This window comes from Sinohyriopsis cumingii, chromosome 18 (genome assembly GCF_028554795.1).
Source record: "Sinohyriopsis cumingii isolate HCF-2022 chromosome 18, ASM2855479v2, whole genome shotgun sequence".
Classification (NCBI taxonomy): domain Eukaryota; kingdom Metazoa; phylum Mollusca; class Bivalvia; order Unionida; family Unionidae; genus Sinohyriopsis; species Sinohyriopsis cumingii.
Genome location: NC_142978.1, coordinates 78,830,716 through 78,845,846, shown reverse-complemented (window position 1 = coordinate 78,845,846; position 15,131 = coordinate 78,830,716). Strand labels below are relative to the sequence as shown.

General features: G+C 33.9%; 1 protein-coding gene across 6 annotated transcripts in view; it reads right to left on the bottom strand.

Annotated features, from left to right (window-relative positions):
• The window catches only part of LOC149777124 (sarcoplasmic/endoplasmic reticulum calcium ATPase 1-like), a 113,718-nt gene that overhangs the window by 21,760 nt on the left and 76,827 nt on the right, over positions 1-15,131 (bottom strand). For 5 of the 6 annotated variants that reach the window (XM_089941804.1, XM_089941808.1, XM_089941809.1 and 2 more), the window contains exons 24-25: positions 11,894-12,027; positions 4,770-4,887 (exon numbers count right to left, since the gene is read on the bottom strand). In XM_089941804.1, the coding sequence (XP_089797930.1) occupies positions 4,770-4,887; positions 11,894-12,027 (252 nt within the window). Of the gene's footprint in view, positions 1-4,769; positions 4,888-10,565; positions 10,700-11,893; positions 12,028-15,131 lie in introns of all 6 variants that reach the window. The other variant, XM_089941806.1, reaches the window with a different exon arrangement.

Sequence of the window (15,131 nt, the reverse complement as noted above, 5' to 3'; positions counted from 1 at the left end):
TTTTTGTCCTGCCCCCAAAAATGTTAACATACTTAAATCTCATGTGTATCAATTTTAACACCTTTGTGAAAGTTACATTTTTGTCTATACTTGAATTCATACAATAGGAAGTGGGGAGAAATGTCCAAGTTTTTTGCTGCGTCTTTAAATTCATGGGATTTTTAATTACTAAAAAATCCATACAAACTGTTACCCCATTAAAACTAGTGAATTCATAGTATTTTGATTTTGGACCTTTGCTTCAACCATATCCCCAGAAAAACTTGCATGCAAAGTCTAAGGTTATATTTATTGAAATGATAAATAAAGGATTTAACCTCTTCATTTTTGCAAGTCTAAACAATGAACTTTATTCTCCCACAATCCCACTCCTAAATGATAATCACAAAGTTAAAGCATTAAAATTTGCCAATCAATCTGTCAAGTAAATATGTATTGTAAATTTATAATGCATATAAAAATTTTGAAGAAAACATCTCATTGAAACTGTGTCCACATTATACAACATTATTTCTGCTTACAAAAGAAAGAATGTGCAGCCTTAGTAAGCCAGTTTTTCTCTCCTGGCTTATATAATTTAACATCTGGCTATTTTACTAAGCAGGTTCATGCAGAGTTGTAAACTATTTTCTAAAATGTATTTATCCTGTTCATTTTGTCTATCTTACCCAAGACTGGTAAAAGTAATTGCCAAATATCAAGGCATAAATAATGTGCATATACCAGCCTCATAATGAAAGTCACCTAAGATCTTGATGGTTGTACTGAAATTAGATGAGAGGTCACAAGGTGAGCCAATCAGATGCAAGACCACCTCATTAATATGCACACATCTCATTTATTACAGAAATTGGAAAAGATAATAATAAGTCTATTTACCAAAAACTGGAGCAATTCCAAGTGAAATTCATTCTTAAGTTTGGGTAAAAAAAAATTAAAAAACACCTCAGATACAAGATTATCAAATAAATATGCATAGGACTTGTTCAAAATCAAACTTATCCAAGATTTTGATTACACAAGACTATCTAAGTTTGATCAAAATCTGATAAGAGACCGAGCTGCTAGTAAGCTAACTGGCTAAGCTAACCAGATGCAAGATTACCTTACTACCCTACCCTGCTCTACTAGATTATCTTGACGATACTAACCAATTTACCAGGTTTGATCAAAATCCTATAAAATAAACAGTTGCTAGTGATGCAAAAATCTCAGTGAATCAAATGCAAGATCACTTTATTAATATGCATGACCTATCTCAAAATAAAACATCCCACATATTGATGCTACAAGCCTATTTGACATGTCTGATCAAAACCAGGTCACAAATACACTCTAGAGTGGTTAGTAGCTCAACCAATTGGATGCATGATCACCTCATTAATACACGAGGATCTCGCTCATATCAAACCTGTGGAAGTTAAAGCTGATGTAAACGCTAACTATTGTACATATGTTATGACATAAAAACAATACATATTCCAGACATTTTTATACGGCATCACATTATAAGTTATTCTGTGGTTTGGGTTAGTTTATGCTGGGCATTGCAAAGAAATGAGAAGAAAAAAAACTATATAGCAAATTCATTCCCAAAATTGCATTACTTAATTATTTTAATGCTAATCGTATTTCTAATTTATTTCATCTACTTTGAATGTTACATGTTATGTTTCAATTTTACTTTTTTTCAGCTTCAAATTACAGCTTATTCAATTTAATTCCTAAAGTGTATTATCTGCTTATCTAAGTAACTTGTTTTGATGAAATTTATGAATGATGTATCAAAAATTATTTTTAAAAATCGGTTTCACATTTTATTTCCACAAGGGAGACAAATCAGTATAAAATCAAAACTCTAACTGCTCTTCTTGAAATGCTTTCTTTTCTAGAGACACCACAGCCCCAATAAACTGACATCAGCCAATTTCTTGCTGAAACACCAGCTCTTTTTTTACCTCTTTCTTCAAAGTACTCTCAAAAAGTATCATAAACACAGAAATATTATTTACAGCTTTAACCATGAACTCTAGAACTGCTGTTCTCATCTTATCTCCTGCCAAACTGCAACACAAAAGTTACTTAAATTCAAAACAAGACTGACCATGGGTCAAATAGTCTGTGCAGACAGTTTTGTTCTTTACCTACGTCAGTGAAGTGCATCTTGTCCCAAACCTGTGATTCTCAACTGTACTCCTCAGAGGTTACTTCCCTTGCTTATAATAGGTACAGTATTTTTAAATTTGTAGTAGTGTTCATTTTATCAGGTGGGAGATCAACATTAACAGTAGGATCTTGAAAGCTCTTTACCCAGGACACTTTTCCATCAACCATACTTGAATTCTATTAACATGATTTTTGATGAGGAGATTTATAGAATTTTCAACTTTTGGTAAGAGCAACCATATTTGCTGGTGGATTGCCGTTGTTGATATAAATCTGAAATGTCTTCATGCCTGGATGATTTCTGTCATGTTATAATCAACAGTTTTAAAGAAAGTTGTTTAAATACTTTTCTCTTGCTAGTTATGTGGCCATATTTGTTGGCAGATTGGCATCATTTGTACTTGAAAGGTCTTCATGCCAGGACATTTTCTGTCACGTTCAGTAAAATATAGCCTGTGGTCTTGTAGAAAAAGTCTAAGTTTGGAGATTTTTAAATTTTTTGGTCACAGTAACTTTTCTATAATTAGTATTAGTAGCTATAAATGACAGTAAATATGCATCATTTACTAAAACTGGAAAATGGTTTCCTGCTAGAATGCTTTCTGTTGACTTAGACAAAATTCTGTTCTGTAGGTTTTGAGAAAACTTATTTAACGTGTTTTAGTATTTTTAGTAGGTATGCTCAGATGCACTGTGCCAAATGGGTTAAAAAAACCTGACTAAATGATTCTGTATAAGTTTAAACAGTAACTGGTCGTAGATATTTTACTTAAGGTGGAAGATGGACAATGTCTGACAGATGCAGCCCAAGTGAGCTTAAAAAAAATCAGGATATTATTCTAAACATGATATGTATAACTAGAAGAAATTTTAGATTTGCATGCACACACTTGATCTAACAAATACAGTAAAATCTTCCAATTATGACTACTCATCAGATTGGGAAGGTGATCTAATTTGCAAGAAGGTCTTTCTTTAGAGGGCAATTCTGCCCTTCTACAATAAGAATTGAAATGACCAAATATAATGGCTGCTATTCTGGACTGGTCCCATTTCAAGGGTCACATGGTGAGGTTTAACTGCCCCCATTCATAAACTGCTTATAATTAAGTGACTGAAAATCATCTCATTACCTACCCAATAAATTCTTATATGAGAAAATTACTTTCTAAAGAAAGGGACTGATGCTCTACTGGCTGACAAAAATGGCCAGGAATTCAATAGTGGAGTGTTGATACCATCTTTGACATTTTTCAGGTATAACATGGTTTCCTAATTAACTGCTGTGACAGAACATACTGGATCTTATCTTGGCATCATTTTCAATTAGGACCAACAAGGAGTCATAAGAGTCTTCTAGTGGAAACCCATGCTAATAAGACTTTCCATTTTGGTGGAGCAACAATAAAAAAGATTATTAAGATGGATGCCATGGTATCTGACATCAGACTGGCACCATTTCTATTCAGTGTGAAGGAGACATCATATGAAGACTTTTGGTGCAAGCACAATGTTGACAAGACCAACCATCTAGAAAAGGCAGTGATAAGATTTTTAAGATGGCAATCATACAATAAGTTGGATCAGAAACCATTTTCTTTTACAATGAACTAGGCATCACAAGAAATCTTTCAGCAAAAACCTCATGTTAATATGACTATTCTTTCAGAAAAATAGCGATAACATGATTTTCAAGATGACCACTGTGGCAGGTAATGTTACTATCTGAATGGCACCATTAGGACCAACAAGACATCATATGAAGCTGCTTAGTAAAAAAAGCCGATAAAAAAACTGATAAAACCATCCATTCTGTAGGAGTACTGATATTTTCAAGACAGCCATTGTTGTGACCATACTGGAAAAGAGAGCGACATCATTTTACTTTTGGACCAACAATACATAATAAGAAGGCATCTGTTGAAAACCCCGTGATTGTTTATATATTCGTCCATTCAGCAATAGTAGCAACAAGACTTTTAAGATTGCCAATGTGGTGGCAAAATTAGATGTTCAAGCAGGACCATTTTCATTTAGGACCAACTAGACCATGGGATGAATGTGGGTGTCAAGTTTCACAGCAAACCTGTAAGAAGTTTAGGACAAACTGTCACAAACTTGTGTTAATTGATGGACTGATGACAGATGATGGATGACGGACAAAAAACCATCTCATAGGCTCTTTTGGTCTATGACCAGTAGAGCTAAAACTTTACAAATCAAAATGTCTATTTCCATTCATCAAGTGATAGTTTTTGGTATTTACCCCTGGCTTTTGGTCCTTTTTTCAAATCCAATGAAGTTTTAAAGAGTTTTGTTTTAATCAAATCAAATTTAAACCAAATGCTAAAATGTTGTCTTTCTGATTACAATACGTCTACCCAGATAACAAAACTTAGCCTAATTACATGAAACTTACCCTAACCAGGCACTGCTGAGGCCAAAAGTCTGCTATTTTATAGAGGTGGCCACCTGAATGGAGATTCAAGCAGTATCACAAAGGCCTAACAGGGACCAAAATATTAGGCCTATCTACAAATGAGACTGCCTACACAGGGGATGTTTAATACGTTCAGTAATAGTGGATCATACAAAATACTTACTGCCATGAAGTCAACGTAGAGGATGAAGAAATGAAGGCCCATGGAAAGAACGATGGCACCAAGTAGCCATTTGTTGATCCATGGAGGCATCACTATCAGAGACTGGTTCTCACTCAAGCTGGAGAGGGAGAGGCAGACAATCATCAAAAAATGAAATTCTGAATCACTGTTAAATTCAGCTGACCAATCTTTTTTTATTAACAAAATAAATATCACTAACATCAAAAAAGCTCACCCATTCACAATCACACACACACATAAACATAAATATAAGCACACACACACACACACACACACACATAAAAGAGGAAAATTTACAAGTACAAGCACATAAAATAAATGTACACCTTTTATAAACTTGTACATATGCATACATGGTCTTGCCTTCTAAATAACCATGTAAAATTAATCACAACACACATGAGCATTAATTCATGCTTGCCAGCACACAAATGAAAAGTTTATTTCTTTACGAAGACAGGCACTGATTCTATTATGCCTATTAAAAAAAATCCCACCATGCAGTATTTATCTAAACAATAAATAGCTGGGTCTTACCAAACAAAATGTTCTCTTTCAAAAACCAGAAATCAGGTTATCAGGTACAAATTCTTTTCTCTCAGCAAAACTGAATGAGATCATATTAAATGCAATATAGATTGGAAATCTTTATAGCTTTTTAACTTGTCTATCTACATATCCATTGCAGTTATCTACCTGATTCTTCTATCTATTCATCCAATTCCTATACCTTATAATTTCACGCAAATCCTATTAATGTTTAAACAAGATTCCAGTATCTTTTGACAACTTCAAACAGAAAAAAATATGAAATCTACAACCACAGTAATAGGAAGCAATATGCTCACATAAATATTGCCCCGCCTCTACTGAATACCACCCCTATCCCAAGATGACAATATAACTATACTAAAAGAATCTGTACACAGTTCTTCTGTGTAACAAGAGTTTCAAATTATCTGCTGTAGTGGACATACTAGATGGCAGATTGGCATCATTTTCATTCAGGACAAAGCTGAAAATTTTTTTCAAGACAGCTGTTAAATCAGCCATATTGGATGTACAAGTGGGACCAACTAGATATCATAAGTCTACTGGTGAAAAAAACATGCCGATATAACCATCCATTTGGGAGTAGAGTTAATATTTTCAAGATGACCACCATGGTGGCAATATTGAGGGTTAACTTGCATCATTTCATTTAGGACCAATTAGATACCAAAAGAACTCTTCTGATTAAAATCCCCATGTCAGACTTTCCATTTAAGATTAGAGGTACACTTTTCCAGAATGCCACCTGGGTGGCCATATTGGACATCAGATTGGTATCATTTTTAGTTTAGGAGCAATAAGACATTACAAAATCTTCTTTTGAAATACCCATGTTGATACGACTTTCTGTTTTTGAGGAGTAACAAGATTTTCAAGATGGCTGCTGTGGTGGCCATTTTCATCAAGGACTAATTAGACATCAAAAGATAGTTCTTTTAGTGAAAACCCCATATTGACATGACCACCCATACAACAGGATGTTCAAGATGCCCTTTGTAGCAGCCATATTTGTTACCAAATTGGCACCATTGTCAATTATGCTCAATTAAACATCGTAAGAAGTCTTTTGGTGAAAACACCATAGCAATATGACTTTCCATTCAGGATATGTAGTTTTAACAAGACTTTGATATTGGACTTCAATTGGGCACCATTTTTTTTATATAGAAACAACTAGACAAAAAGTCTTTCAGTTTGAAACCCCATGTCAATATAACCATCCATTAAAAAGGAGCAGTGATAACAAGGATTTCCAAAAGGCTGCAGCAACAACAATAATTGATGTCCAAGCTGCACCATTTCCATTTAGGACCAACTAGACAATTGCACGAGTGTGTATGTTAAAGTTTCATCATAATCTTCCTAATAGTTTAGTGATAGTTTTAACAAACTTGTGCTAACAGATGGAGGATGATGGACATCAGATGACAGACAAAAGAATATTCCTTTAGGACTTCTGGCCTATGACCACTGGAGCTGAATATTACGGTAGCAAAGTGATTTTTCAGTATGCACATATTCAGGTGATGACATTATTTACCAAGCTTCATGGCAGTCCATCATAAACTGCAGGACAAGTTGCACTAATAACATTATGTCATACACTGACCTGGCCATAAAGTTAAAAAAAAGTCAACAACTCTAACAAAACTTGTGATAGAAGATTGATTTGTTGACGTGCATCTTCAAGACATGACCATAATGTTATATATAACAAGTTTCGTGGCAATCCACCAAGGAACCTCTGTTAGGAAACTAAATTAGAAGAATATGGGCATTCAGAGGCCATGACTCCTCAACATGATAATGTAAAATGTTTGAAATTCAACTCATCCAAGGACTAGTCAATACAAGCAACACTCCATGTAAGTTGACTGAGAAGTGCCATACCCTGTTCTAAAGGGAGTACAGGAGACACTACTGATAATGCCATGTAAAAACATGATATTAATTAACAAGGGCCATAACTTTGTCAAAATAGTGTGCATGAGATAAAATCCATAAAACACATCTAGGTTTAAAAGACAATGTTCTTACCAAATCCCATAAAAATATATTTAATAGGTCTTCAACTATGCTGACAAAAAGCAACATTCCAAGGGTCTATGTACAGAGAAGAATTAGCTTGACAAGGGCATAACTATGTCCTAAATCAAGTGGACAAGATCAATCCCATTAATGGTACATCTAGGTCTTTGAGAAAATGTTCATACCAAATTACATCTGAATATGTTGAATGGTTCTCATGTGAGGCCAGTTACAAGCAACATCCTATGGGAAAAAGAAGTCAATTGTCAAGGGCTATAACTCCAATTAAACTGGAGGTGATGAGACAATGCTTCCAAAAGGCACATCTAGTTACAAATAATAATGTTCATACCATACTGCATCAGAATATGTGACATGGTTCTTGAGCTTTACTGTTTTACAAACAACATCCCATGTGAATATTTGAAAGTTAACTGTGAAGATGTTCAACTCAATCTAAAATTGGGTTGATGAGGCAAAACCCATAAATGGCACACCTAAATCAATGAGGAAACATTCATATCAACTGCATTAGACTATAATAAACTGCTCCTAAGCTAAACTGGTTACAAGTATCTACTGTTATGGAGACTGAAAACTGATTTGCTCTGTGGTTCCAACAAGAAAATGCCCATGTGTGTCCCAACAAGATAACTGCAGTACAAGTCCTTGTTAATAGCTGGGTTTTTTTGCGGTGTGTGGTGGAGTGGAAAGGATAAAATTACCCCTTGAGGGTTTTGGTTTGGTTTGGCATGTTATGATGCATCAAAACTCTTAAGGTTATACTGTGCCAAGGCATGCATAATAAAATGCCCTTCCCCAAGGATACAACTGAACAGATGGCAGTAATCAAACCTGCATCCTTCTGGTCATAAGTACAATGCATTAACCACTGCAGCACCCCATCGTTGGACAATTACTTCACAATGGCAAATTCTATATCCCATTAAAAAAAAATATTTAAAAAGGAGTCAATTCCTCAAATGAGATTTAACTATTGGTTAATTAATGATGTTCAGAACTAATGAAATCTGTATTAAACCTGTTCATAACATGAAGCTTCTGCAAAATGGGGATATTTTCTTCATGTAAATGCACATAAATATAGGTATTTACTTTCAACATTGATGCTTCATGCTTTCTTTCAGTCATTAAATGTTTCATGAATTATTCGAAAAGTTTTTTTTTTTTTTTTTACCAATATGTTCTTCTAATGAGGAATATTAACAACACTTTTTTTAGTAATATTTTCACCCAACTATGATCAAAATCATTTTGAAGACTCGTAAACTTTAAAATAAAGGCTCAAAAATGTCACAATTTTTTTAATTCAGCATCTCCAAAAGAATTTTGTTTCAAGCAATCATGATAATAAAGACATGCATGTGATTTAAGTTGCCATAAACCTCTTGAAGAACAATTGGCACTAGCACTGAAGGCCAAGCAAGTTTTTTTTTATGATATGCAATTTGTTTTAATACAGAACCTGATGAAGAATTTCATATATACTCTTCTATGTCACTTTTTCATCATATACTGTATAGAAGTACTTCGGCATATACAATAAGTTTTAAAATGACTATATTTAAGGTGAATATTTCTGGCTGTTACCAAAATATCACACTTTAATATACAATTTCAAAATGTGTTGAAAATCCAACTCATTGCAGTGAAAATGCAGTAGGACTTGTTGCACAGGCTATGAATGTAAATCTAATACTACTAAACAAACTTCCACAAATCTATAACATGAAAGTCAATACTCGTTTAACCATGAGCTGTGCTCACACCATAGGTTTTTATGTATCAAATTCACTGACCATAGCGATACTGTTGACATAATAAGGAGCCAGGGGTCAGGGTTAACATGCAGGAAGTTCTGCATATTGCACCAGAACAGCAAGACAGTGGCTCCACATCAACAAGGGGGGACTACTCTGCTGGACTAGCATGTTAATTTCACAAAAATGAGCACCTCTTCCTTCTTGTTAAAGATAAATTACAAAGCTATAGCTCCATTTTACTGATAAAATGAAGCATTTTAACTGAAATGAAACAAGGTAAACCAAAACCAGAAAATAATCTCCTCTGATGTTGCTCACAATTCCAAAATGAAGCTTCTGCAATACAGCTATATAAAACCCATCAACAATTTTAAATTTTACTAGTAACTTCATTTTATCATTTTGGCCACTTGTCATAAAATTATGCAAAGAAAAATATATATACACAAAAATAATGATCAACACGTATCAAAGGAAGGACGTGGTTTTCTTGAGCAGTGGAGTGTCTGGTTTGGTATCTATAATTATTCAGAATCAAACAAATTCCTTAGAAAACCTGACCTATACGAAAGTCCAGACACTGCCCCCCTTGTTGAAAAACATGCAAATTTGCAGAGATTTATCTCATTAAAATAGATGTATAAACAGAAAACAATCAGCATGACTCATTATCCCCCTTGTGATGTCAGAGAACACAGCATGCTGAAACTGGTAAAGCAATGAGTCTAATAGAGGCTTAAATATTTTCAGGTGTATATGGCATAAAGATTACACCATAGCTTGAAAATTATCACAACATGCTTCTGCCAACATTTTTTAACAGGATCCCTAAAATTGTAATGATATAATGATAGGCAATGCTATGTTCTACGAGGGAGAGAGATTCTCTGGCCTTTCTAGGAGATTGATAACAGAGTGTATAAATAAGCTAATATAAAAGAAATTACCAAAGATACTGAACAGCCTACTGGTCAATGATCATTTTTCACAATATTTGTTTAATCAAGCTGAAAAAGATCATTTATCAAGAAACATCAAACCAATTTTGATCAGAGGAATACTGCTTTAAAACAATTTTTAATTACAGAAATATGTAATGAAATTAGCTTGCACTATGACTTGTACGTCTATGGCTTAGAAACTTCAAAATCCTTTTTAAAAAAAATCAAACAATTTAACCAGATGTTAAGATATTAAGTGAATTTTAAAAAAAATCTAAATAATGAAGTATTCCAGTCTAATAGGAATAACTTCATATAAAAAAAGATGGTATTATATATTAGACTCATTGTATGCACAGCAAACTTCCTGCAATCTTCAAAGAGCAGACTGGTTCCTAAATCTTCACAGAAAATCATATTCCCTGTCAAGCGATATTAGAACCAGTCTAAACTGTTACCTGGCTCCTTACCTGTTGAGTGAATTAAGCATCTCTATGACGACCAACACTGACAGTGCCATTGTCATTGGTGCTGGATGGTCGAAGACCTCACAGTCTACTCCAAAGAACCTTTCATCTTGGGCTAAACAATGAGCATGGTGGGTCTAGATTGGTGGAAAGTTCAAAGGTTAGAGGTTAAACAATAACCATGGGAAGCATGAAACAGACTTTTTCAACATTCAGAAATGTATCATGGAAGTTATGCAGTTCAAAATTGTAATATTCATTTGCAATGATTTCAGCAGCTTTTTCAAGACCCTATAAACAATACCCACCAAAATGCAAACAATGTTAGTTATTCTTACATATAAATTTTTTGAGGGATTATCAAATAAATTTTACCAAAATGTTTATGTGTTGGATGAGCTGACCATCAAGTATGTGCTTATTAAGGGAAAACTCAGTATGTAATGCTGCCGACTTAATTCAACTTTATTAGAAAGCTCCATGTACAGTTAATGTCTTCCATGACTATGTTCTACAATGTTGAGGAAGCCTGCTACCAACATGGGGGCATAGATTTTCACTTCTGTCATGAACAAACTTTCATTCAAGAAGTTTTTAACATCATAAGAAGCAATGAAAACCTATGTACCTTCAATGTCATTAAATGAATACCACCATAAGCCAAGCCAGTACAACTGGAATTTTGAATCAGAATAATGGTAAATTTAAATGGGCAGGTTAAGATAATATATAATTATTTCTTATCTGAATATGGCAAAAGAATAAAAATAATAAGTAAAAAAAAAAAAGAAAATAATTTTTGTTTCAAGTGTTCAATTTTGTAAACACTTATTTTCTAGAAACCAATCATGTACAATTAAATTGTCTGAAAAACTTATATACAAGAATTTCTTACTCCTTTTTTCATCATAATAGCCATTCATGAAAGTAACTTGTATACACACTTGTAAGTTGAGACCATCTGCAAACAATACAGATCCTAATCTGCCATCGCATAATATGCAAGCAAATCAGTATCTACATTGTTTGTTCTAATGATTACTCCTAGACTACTACATGGACCCTGATCTGCCAGTGCATTATGTGACGGCAGAGATGGATTTGTGCAGCTTATGGCTGAGTTCGACTTACAAGCAAGTATAGATGGGAAGAATGTCCTCTTTATTGTTTTTATTACTTTTCTTACTGTGCCTTTTTTTCTTGTGCTAGCTTGTTCTAAGATCCCAGGGTAGTGGTTTGCTTTATGGTATCAATACAAACAGATGAATGTATCAATCAAAGAAATCTCGCTCCATACTGAAGAAATTGGGTTTTGTGGGGCAAATAGTTACCTGTTGAGTGCATTCAGCATTTCAATGGTTACCAATACTGACAAAGCCATTGTCATGGGAGTGGGGTGGTTAAAGATACTACACTCAATCCCTTGGAAATTCTTAGGCTCAGCAGGGCATTGCATATGATGTGTCTGTTGAGAGATCAACCAATTTCCATTTTAACATGAAACAATAATACATTTATTTATTTTACCTTATGAAACATTGGTGTATCTGTGACAAGAAGCAAATGTTAATTCTAGACAACTACAATGATATTAATCTAGTGTAAAAAAAAAACTCCATTATTAAAAAGTTTCTTTCAAGTTGCGAAACTGAACTTGGTAAGCTTTAACAACTATCATCTTGCGTTTGAACCTCAATTTTGAATAAATGAACACACTTGTCAATGTACACAACACACTGCCTGTTTGAGTAGCAAGGAGACATCTATAAACTCCAATGGGGAGATATCTTAATCACGTGCATCAACTTGAATTAAATGCCACTTAATGTCAACTGAACAAAATTGTGCAGACCTTTAGAAAAATGATTTTACAAACCTCAAAAGTTATCCAAATTAATTTAGCATTTGGACCTTAATTATTCTGCCTAAACAAAATTTACATTTTGCTGGAGTGTAAGATGTTTCACGCAATACAATTAAGTGACACCTCAGATATGCAGGCCATATAAAGTGAATGATATTTCATATAGAGAGCATGTCCATTAAATGGTATCTCAATTATGCAGAGCATGTCAAGTAAATGATATCTGAACTATACATGGCATGTGAAGAGAATGATGTAGCAGCTATAAAAAGCATGTCTAGTAGATATCTCAGCTAAATAGAGTATGTCAACTAAAATATATCTTCATATTAAGACCACTTCATGTGAATGAGTGAGATAAATGAGGTAAATATAGTAAATTATACAAAATAATTATTAAAAACTCTCCATGACAAGATACATTTTAAAATCATTTATCAAGTTATGACAATGCTTCCATTAAAAAATAGCACCACCATTTTCCTTGCTGGAATGCATCAGTTTAATTCTAACAAAGGTTGTCTTTCACAAAATACAGGCCCACATCCATTTAATGCTATGATTTTCTTTCTGTAGCTGATTTATCATAGCAAAGAAAAGCCTACCAATAAAAAAAATAGTAGCTTTCCATTCAATTTCCTAAATTACAAATATTTAACAAACGATAGAGATATTTATTGTTAGAATTAAACTTTGCTTAATTTCTGAATATCTGAAACAAAAATTTGTATAGTCAATACAAAATACTCAATGAAATGAACACTATTATATATATATATATATATATATATATACACACACACACACACACACCTGCCAACCCTGACGAGTCTGTCTCAGTAAGGCAGTTGATTTTTTTCCGTAAGATTGACCAGTTTTCGGTAATGTGTAACAAAATATAAATAACTGCTATTGTAAAGCTGGAAAACATAATTAAAAGTTTGCCGCATCGCCGCTCAACATTATCTTTAACTGAAACGTTTGTAATGTACGTGTACACTATATTTACCAATAGTACAGCTGCACAAACTCTAGTTCCAAACCCTATGCAGCTCAATGACTTGTTGCAATCTCTCAACTTGACAGAATTCTTGGAAATTCTTTTTCATTTCACATTACGATGGCAATCATATCTCCCGCCAAGAGACATACCCAAACTGGTATGTGATGTCCAATAAATGTAATTGTGTCCTTTCCAGCTTTTATTCACAAGAATCTGAATACTCCTTTTTATTCTTCTGTGTTGATTATTAGCACTTTTCTAGAAGCCTAATTTCCCCTTTCGTCTTAAACATGCATCACTTTCTGGACGTTATTTTAAAAAATTCTATAATCAACAGTTCAATCATGCAGACACTTCTCATGAACAAATAGGTGCAGTTTAAAGCATCTGGGATGCTGCTGTAAAGTTAGTCCAGTTCCCTGGCTAATTTTACTAATTCTAGGATGAAACCCAGATCCAAATAAAACACAGCTGAACCAATTATCCGGATTTTTCATCAACAATAATTTTTCCGTAGTTTTTGCTTATATGCTGTAAGTCCATATTTTACAAGTAATTTTCGTAAGACTTACAGCAAAATTGTAAGAGTTGGCAGCTCTCTCTCTCTCTCTCTATATATACACACACAATACTTACCTTTATCACTGTATATGTTTCAACTTATCCAGGCGATACAGGATCTCCAATCTCCAAGCGTACTTGGGTACAAAAGTGTACAATTTAATAAAAGTTTCAACTGAGTTGGGCAACTACTGTAGAAGCGACGTGACTTTAAATAAGCCAACACAGCACCTAAATATTGGTCACAATGATGACTATGTAAAAGATGTCTCAAACATTTCTGGTTATCTGCAGTTTAATGCCATTTTCAGTGCATAAGTTATACATAGCAGCCAATATATTTTGTGGATGAAGAAGCTGGGAGACCCCACGAAGAAACACCAACCATGGGAATCTACTGGCAAGATTTCACATACATTTTGATCGGTAAATGGCAAGTGCTTTAGACCAATTGGTGATACAGGTCATACCATTTATGGAAAAGACAATGATTGCATATGCCTGAAAACAGTTCTTTTTGACAATTAATATAAAAGGTCCATTTTCTTCTCTCTTAAGTATGAGTTCCTTGTTACATTGAGTCTCCATTTACAAAACACACTGAATGTATGCTAAATGATGTTTTAAAATTAAAGCACAAAAGTTTAACATACAATCTAAATGTTAACATTGAAATCAAAGCAGCAACTATGTAATCAAAGTCTCCCACATGTGACAATAAAATTCTTGTAGGATTGCAACCCATGCCATTTTTTTGTTGTTGGTCTCAGGTGGGTTATCTTGGGTCGTTTATCTGTCTTTTCATAGCACATGTATTAGATTCAGCATTGTGCTATACATGTAACTGACAAACCTCAGCTTGAGAATCTGACGTCAATTTGAAAAATGTAACGTGCAAGACAAGTACGAGCACTCATGATGGAACTATTTTCTTCCCCCATTACATGAATCATTTGTCCAATTTAATAACAATTGGTTGTGAAAATAAAGTACTGGTGGTAGACACCAAGACAAAGATATCCTAGTTGGTGCCAACCTCAACAAAGATTCAGTTCATCTCACTATTCAATATAGGCATGACAACAACAAAAGAACAATGGTTCCATGGAACACAGTGGCTTGTCTGCAAAACATGATATTG